This window comes from Cavia porcellus, unplaced genomic scaffold (genome assembly GCF_034190915.1).
Source record: "Cavia porcellus strain 051 isolate PalLab524CR breed Dunkin Hartley unplaced genomic scaffold, mCavPor4.1 scaffold_26, whole genome shotgun sequence".
Lineage (NCBI taxonomy): Eukaryota > Metazoa > Chordata > Mammalia > Rodentia > Caviidae > Cavia > Cavia porcellus.
This window is the reverse complement of record NW_026947509.1, coordinates 27826192-27833865: the sequence shown is the minus strand read 5'-3', so window position 1 is coordinate 27833865 and position 7674 is coordinate 27826192. Positions and strand designations below refer to the sequence as shown.

Genomic DNA, 7674 nt, shown 5'->3' with positions numbered 1-7674 from the left:
CTGCTTGTTTTATTGGCACCCAGCTCCCAGACTGCACTGGCAGCCACACAGACAGGGCAAGAGATCACTCTCTGACCCTCTGCAGTGAGTTTTCAGACCCCTGACTAAGCAGGATCCATTTGGCTGGGTGTCCTGGGGCTATGGGCACCGATCTGCACTCCGAGCCCAGCTCCTATGAGTCCCCTGCCCACCAGGGTTCAGCTCCCAGGCTGCCGGTCTTGACAGCAGGACAAATGGTGCTAAAAGTTCGAATAACAGTGGCAGAGGCATGAGACTGGGGCCAGCAGCAGCACATTGATCAGCCTCGCCCCTGTGATTTGCATAGGGCCACCTGGGAGATTTTCCGGGCACTGGCCAAGGTCAGTCCTGCCCTGAGGCCCCGGGTGGCAGGCTGGGCACAGACCATGGCCTCCTACCAGCTGTGTGTGGCCCCGCCAGAGGCCCTGCTCAAGCCGCTCTCCATCCCCAACCGGCTCCTGCTGGGCCCTGGCCCCTCCAACCTGGCTCCCCGTGTCCAGGCGGCTGGCGGGCTGCAGATGATCGGGCACATGCACAAGGAGACATTCCAGGTAGCAGCCACCACTGGGGGAGAGGGGAGTCTGTGAACCCCCTCCTTGCCCACATAGGAGAGGACAGAGCAGTGGTGCAACCCATGTGCCTGCTACCCCAGGTCATGGACGAGATCAAGAAGGGCATCCAGTACGTCTTCCAGACCAGGAACCCGCTCACGCTGGCCATCAGCGGCTCTGGACACTGCGCCCTAGAGGTGGCCCTGTTCAATCTCCTGGAGCCAGGGGACTCCTTCCTGGTTGGGGCCAACGGCGAGTGGGGCAGACGGGCTGCAGAGATTGGGGAGCGGATCGGTAAGGGGGAGGCAGGAGGGCAGCAGGGGTAGCCCTGGCTTCACTGGCCCTGCAGTACTCGCTCACCATGCAGCCATGGGCCCTGAGGGGCAGCCGTGCAGTGGATTCCCTGGCCCCCCAGATCTGGAGTGGCTGGACAGACTGGTCTCTTGGTCTGAACCCCTGCCGCCCTCGCAGCCCCTGGGCATTCATTGTTCTGCTCTGTGACAGGATGGGCTTTCAGGGCTGAATCCTCCCCAGTCTCAGAAACAGCCTTCCCCTGGGCCCCTGTGGGGACAGCTGGCTCTCCCAAGGCTGTGCAGAGCAGGAGCGGACAGTGGGCCCAGGACAAGCCAGGCCATGGCCTGGAAACTTGGGAAGGAGCTGGACAGCCCCAGGGGGTGCTGGCTCCTCTCAGTCCCTGCTGGCCCATGTGTGCTGTGTCTAAGGGGGGCCAGGGTTGGGTTGCAGTAAAGACCAGAGGGGACACGGCCTAGCCAAGCCGTCCCCCACCAGGACTCTGGTCTGGCAGCACACAGGATGCAGGGCTCTGGGAGAGGGCAGGGGGGGCTTGACCCTAGCCCTGTGCCCTTGGCCACCCCTTTTGCCCCCTCTGGGGCACCAGACACGGCTCCCCATGAGTGGCCATGGGCATGGGGAGACCGAAGGCTGACTGCACAATGCTCACCACTCTTCTGATGGGACGCCCGGCTCCCTGGGCTCTGGGGGACCCATTCTGCTCATCCACTGGCTCAGCCCTGGGTACCTGATCCCTGGTCCTCAGAGCCATCCCTGCCTCGGGTGCTGCTCAGTGCTGCCTCCACATACAGGAGCCCATGTGCACGCCATGATCAAGGAGCCTGGAAGCTACTACACACTGCAGGAGGTGGAAGAGGTAGGAGGCGTGCTGACCCAGAGCTGGGGGAGGGAGGTGCAGGCATCGAGGCCAATGGGCTGGGGCAGTGGCCGGTCTTCTGCCCTTTCTAATGACCAGGACCAGCCACAGGAGACACTCAGACTCCTGAGAATGGGTGGGAAGCCTGGTGCTGTCTGGTGGGGAAACAGTCAGGACAGCCCAAAGGGAAGGGCTAGCTGCAGTCAGGAGGCCGAGTCTGAAGGCCAGGAGGTGGACCTGTGCCTGACCCCCAGCCACCAGCCCTGCCTGCTTCCTGCAGTCCACAGCGGGATAGCGGTTGGGGCCTGATTTCCAGGCTCAAAGTCCTCTTTGCCCAGATCCAGGGGAGGGAGAGGAATGTAGGTGATGACCTTTCCTCCCCTGGAAGCCCATGGACTCTGTCCACAGCCATCTCCTCTGCCCGCAGGGCTTGGCCCAGCACAAGCCGGTGCTGCTGTTTCTGACCCAGGGGGAGTCCTCCACCGGGGTGCTGCAGCCCTTGGATGGCTATGGGGAGCTGTGTCACAGGTGGGCTGTCCCCGAGCCCTGTGGGGGTGCTGTGGGTGCTGGCAGTCCCACTTGCCCAGAATAGCAGGTGGCCCAGCTGCCCCTGCCCAGTTAGGCTCCCTGTCCTGCCTAAGTACCTCTTGGGCCCTCCATGCACCGTCTGGAGGGAATCTAGCTGGCTCATCACACTGAGGACAGCCCAGGGGCTGCAGCAGGAGCAAAGGCCCTGTGGCAGGGATGCCCATGACTGTGGAGGGCTGGTGCTACCCATGGCCTGCACCCTGGGGATCCCTCCCCTCCCACTTCCAGCCTCCCCCACCTGCATCCTGCCTGAAAATAAAACTCACTACCCTAACCTACGCTCAGTAGCTTTCGCACTGCCCATCACAGCAAGCATAGGACCCAGCTGTGTTACTGAAAACCTGGGGTATAGAGGTGGCCTCATGGTTGCCTGGCCTCTGTCCTCTCTACTCTGTGCCTCCAGCCCAGCAGCCAGGATGGGCAGCTGTTGGCAGAGGACAGCCTGACCTTGTGCTCCACTGCCCCAGCTGCCCCTCAAGTACACCCCATGGGAACCTTGCAGAGGACCAGTCTGTGTCCTGACACCCTCTGCTGCCCTTCCTATGGCCCCTGCAGAAGCCCTGTCCTGCTTTACCCACTGCCCTCTTCCCCATGTCCCCTCCAGGTACCAGTGCCTGCTGCTGGTGGATGCTGTGGCATCCCTGGGCGGGGTCCCCATCTTCATGGACCATCAAGGTACAAGTGTGCCCCACAGCTACCACCTACCTCTCTGGCTCCAGCTGTCCCTACTGGCCAGCAGCACCAGCCCCTAGCTGGGTTCACATGTTCAGTTTCCATTACTGTAGTTAAATGCCCGAGGCTGAGTACCTCAGTCAGCCCCTCCAGGTCACCCAACCCTAAGGAAGCCCTGGGAACACAGATGGCACCGGGGTGGGACCAGATCCTGGGGGGTGTTGAGAAGGCCAGGAGCTGCAGGAGAGTGGGGAGGGGCCCTGTCCACCCCAGGCAGGGCTGGCAGCACTGTCTCCAGATGCCACACAGACCGGGGTGGGGTGCTCCACTCAGAGGCTCTGGTGAGATTGGAATCCAGGACCCCATTCTGCTCCTCACCCTGCCCTACCGGACACACATGGGGCTGGACAGGGCCAAACCCAACCAGAGTCTGTGCTTCACCAGGCATTGATGCCCTGTATTCTGGCTCCCAGAAGGTCCTCAACGGCCCCCCGGGCACCTCTCTCCTCTCCTTCAGCGACAGGGCCAAGTGAGTGACCTGCAGTCCCACTCAGGTCCAGCCTGGTCCGGCCTGGGCTGTGGCCTGACCAGAGTGGCCCTCCCTGCACTGTGCCCCACTGCTAACCACCTCATGCCCTGATCCACACCTGAGCCAGGACCTGGTCCCAGGAAATGGGGCATGGGCTCAGCAGGTGGTCACCATCTGGCCACAGCTGGGCCCCAGGGGTGTCTGTGGGACTTGGGGACTTGAGGTGGGGTCAGGACTCCTGCATTGGACACCAGGGATCAGGCGCCCATGGGCTGCAGGGTCTGGGAGGAGGGGGTCTGGCCTGGAGCTGGGGAGCCCCGCTGCACTTGCCCTCCAGACTGAGACAATTAGACATTTCCAGGGGGTGGTGTCAGGGCCCAGAGGCCATGTGGCAGAGGGTGGAGCTGGGGCAGTGGCTATGAGGCTCCTGCCCAGGAAGGGGCCTCGTCTCCCCTTTTCTGGGAAGGTTGGAGCTGCCTGAGCAGCATCCCCACAGGTCTATGAGGGAGTGTCACATCACCCTCAGGTGACAGTGTGGGAGGGGGTGGGGAAAGCAAGAGCCTGGAGATTCCACCTGCTTGGGCCTGCAGGGTCCTCTAGGCAGGAAAAGGGACAGGCCCTGCCCACATCCAGGACAGGGTGGCTCTCAGGTCTCTCCCATCAGGCACAAGGTCTACTCTCGCAAGACGAAGCCCTTCTCTTTCCTCATGGACATTACATTGCTGGCCAACCTCTGGGGCTGTGACGACAAGCCCAGGATGTAAGGGCTGGGTGGGGCTGGGGCCTGGGCTGGGGTGCTGGGATGCTGGGGTGCTGGGGTGCTGGGGTGCTGGGGTGCCGGGGTACTGGAGTGCTGGGGTAGGTGACCTCCATGGTCCATGGCCATCTCACTGTCCTATGCGCAGCCTTGGACCCTTGCCTTCCACCTGTGCTCCCACGAGGCCCAGATGCATCGATGAGGGGCCCTGGGTCTCACTGCCGTGGAGACCCTGTCAGCTTTTCTTTGAGCCCCATTCCCCCAGGGGCTGAGGTCCTGCCCTGCTACGTCCTCCCTTCCCAGGCCTCAGTTTTCCCTCTCAGAAGGAGAGGGGAACAGGGGCCCCGTTAGCCACCCTGGCCTTAGCCCCTTGTTAAAGTGCTGTCCCTCAGTGAAGAGGTGACAGCCACGTCAGGGCCCCTCCCGTCCTGCTATCCGCTGCCACCAACAGCTCTGATTGGTGCTGGGAGGGGGCTGTACTGCAGGTCTGGCGCTGGGCAGGGGCATGAGCTGGGCCTCTGCTGCCACAGGTACCATCACACCACGCCCATCATTGGCTTGTTCACCCTGAGGGAGAGCCTGGCACTCATCTCGGAGCAGGTGGGTGGAGGGCCAGTGGTAGTGTGTGAGGACCAGAGGCTATGGCGCCGTCCCCACCTACATTCCCACTGCCCGGAGTGGCGGGGCTTGGGATGGAGCAGAGACAAGGGCGCTGCCTGAGAGGGTCTACTGTGTGGGGCGATGCAAGGAGCACAGGGCCTGGGGCCTGGACAGGCAGGGTTGGAGGCCCAGGCAGGCATGACTCCCAGGAAACCTGAGCTGCTGGGGAGAGGGAGCGAGGTGCTGTGGACTGAGCCACAGGGCTGGCAGACGCTGGCCAGGCCATGGCCAGAGTTAGGCAGTCCATGATCATGGTGTATCAGTCAAGTACCTCTGGCCTTATCATGACAGGACATGCTGTGGGCACTGCAGGGCCAATGCAGGGACAGCATGAAGGTCCAGCTGGCTTTCTACAGCTGTCTCAAGCTGTAAGCGTTGACCACCACCTCCGAAGCCTGCTGCCCCACCATGGCAGGGATGGGTGACATTCTTGGGGCATGTGTGGCTGCCAGGGTGGCCAGAGCCAGGCTGAGGAAGCTGGGTGTGACCAGGGTGAGGGCATTGTCCCAAGATGAATCACCTTCAGGACACAGAAGGCCACATGTGACTGCAGGTCACAGGCTCTACAGGACATAGGATAGGAAAGGTGACGAAGCATTGCCCGCTTTCCTCTGGGTCCTGATGGCCCAAGATGGCCACTGCCAGCCACAGCCCGGAGGCTAGGAAGGACCAGAAAGGCCCTTGGCTATGGCCACTGTTGCCCTCCCGTGTACCCTCATCAAGCTGCTGCCACAGGGCAGATTGGAGACGAGGTGTCCATGCATGGGCAGTCACCCACACTGTGTGTTTGTCCCTGGGGGCTGAGGACCAGGGCTGAGCTGGTAAGAGAAGGAAGAGGCCAGAAGGGAAGGATCCTGGGGAGGCTCAGGCCCTGGGGATTCCAGTAGATGCTGATGGTGAAGCCCATTGCGTTGGAAAGACAGGAGCCATGGTAGAGTGGACAGCAGTCACTGATGGGTGAGACGGGGCCTGGGGCCACCGAGAGGCTTGGGCTGGCCAGGGCCAGGGAGGAATGAGCTCTTCGAGGTTGTGGGAGCCAGGAGTGGAACCATTGTCCCTGACAGGAAGTAAGCCTGCTCAAACCCAGCCTGGCCCTCCCCACTCCCACCTCCTGCGGTTCACCCTCTGCCTCCTCACAGGCTGCACCCACTTCCCTCTGTCATTCTGCACCCACGAGGTACCCAGCTCTAGGCCTCACACTGGCCACATCCCAGACGGCGGCTCCCGTGGCCTGCAGCTGCCGCACACTCCCAGTCCCTGCCCACTCAGTGTCCCCTCTCCCCACAGGGCCTGGAGAGTAGCTGGCGGCAGCACCGTGAGGCCATGGAGCACCTGCACAGCCGTCTGCAGGGCCTGGGCCTGCAGCTCTTCGTGAGGGACCCGGTGAGGAGGGGCAGGAGGCTGAGGGACATGTCCCTACCCTGGCGGCACATGCACACACAGCAATGGGTGGCCTTTCTGGGGCACATGCTCCTGGGGTGGCCAGAGCCACCAAGGGACAAAGTGCTGATGTCCGAGGCCACATGCCCTGAGGGGGCATGACCTGCCCAAGCAAGGACTGCAGGGTCCCCAAGCCTTTAGTTGCTCCAGCACCCATCCCAGAACTGTTTGGCCACTCCACTCTCCAGGGTAGTCAGGTTAGGTTGGGCCTGGGGACAGCCATCAAGAAGGACATGCAGGCTATGTTTGGCTATACAACTGAGTGGCACACTTCCCACAGGCCAGCCGTCTACCTACAGTCACCACCGTGGCTGTGCCCGCTGGCTACAACTGGAGGGACATCGTGGACTACGTCATGGACTCCTTCAGCATTGAGATCTCGGGTGGGCTTGGACCTTCCCTGGGGAAGGTGAGAACATGGAGGACTCGGGACAGCAGGGCCAGCCTTGCAGACATCCCTCTCTGAGAGCAGGAGCACTGGGCAGGACACAGCAGTGCAGCCCCTTTTCTTGGGGGGAGTCCCCAGAGGGCCTTTCCTGCCCACTTGGAATGGGCTTCCTCCCATCCCCTCGGGCTCTGGGAAACCTCAGGCCTGTGTCCAACAGACTCTATCAGGCCAGCCATGCTGAGAGACCTTCTCTGCCCACTGGGCTGGCCTTCTCCAGCTCTGTGCCATAGTGAGGGCACGCTTAGCTTAGGCTCATGGCTCCCCAGCATCTGCCTGCTTGTGCCCACCAGGTGCTGCGGATCGGCCTGATGGGCTGTAATGCCAGCCGGGAGAACGTGGACCGCCTGGCCCAGGCCCTGAAGGAGGCCCTGCAGCGCTGCCCCCGTCACAGGCTGTAATACGGCTACCACACCCCCACCCCTACCCTGGGCTGGGCTGCAAAGGGACTGCAGGCTGTGTGTCACCAGGCTGAGGCCAGGAGAGCTGTGCTCGATGCTGCCCCCTTCCTGCGGGACTGCTAGAGAAGGGATTCACTGTACTTTCCATTGGGATCACCCAGCCACTGGCTTCAGGGAACATCAATAAAGTGCTGGCCAGCATCTGTGCTGTGGTAGAGCCTGGCAGGACACTGTCTGCCCTCGGCATCTCCCATGTGGCCGGAGGATAGCCCCTGGCCTGGAGCCTGGGCCGGATGTCACACCCTGACACACATCCTCATGCCTTCACCAGTGGCTTCAGGTAGCCCCAGGATGCCAAGGTCTTCAGCACCCAGCCAGGCCCACACCTGCTCTGCTTGTTCCTTTGACCTCACCCTCATCTCTGGTCCCATGACCCACCCAGCAC

General features: G+C 62.4%; 1 protein-coding gene across 1 annotated transcript; it reads left to right on the top strand.

Moving 5' to 3' along the window:
• The first annotated feature begins 263 nt into the window (after positions 1 to 263).
• Agxt (alanine--glyoxylate aminotransferase) lies at positions 264 to 7430 on the top strand. The gene is made up of 11 exons (XM_003474368.5): positions 264 to 569; positions 671 to 863; positions 1673 to 1737; positions 2165 to 2265; positions 2930 to 3000; positions 3442 to 3526; positions 4191 to 4286; positions 4814 to 4883; positions 6231 to 6326; positions 6664 to 6792; positions 7122 to 7430. Exons 1-11 carry the CDS (start codon positions 405 to 407, stop codon positions 7227 to 7229), a joined length of 1179 nt encoding a protein of 392 aa, XP_003474416.2. The 5' UTR covers positions 264 to 404; the 3' UTR covers positions 7230 to 7430.
• The last annotated feature ends 244 nt before the right edge of the window (positions 7431 to 7674 follow it).

Excerpts from the sequence above, each read along its gene's own strand:
- Agxt (XM_003474368.5), top strand. The coding sequence starts at position 405 with ATGGCCTCCTACCAGCTGTGTGTGGCCCCGCCAGAGGCCCTGCTCAAG. Across the intron at positions 1,738-2,164 it reads CACTGCAGGAGGTGGAAGAG|GGCTTGGCCCAGCACAAGCC; the intron begins GTAGGAGGCGTG and ends CTCTGCCCGCAG. Across the intron at positions 3,527-4,190 it reads TCCTTCAGCGACAGGGCCAA|GCACAAGGTCTACTCTCGCA; the intron begins GTGAGTGACCTG and ends CTCTCCCATCAG.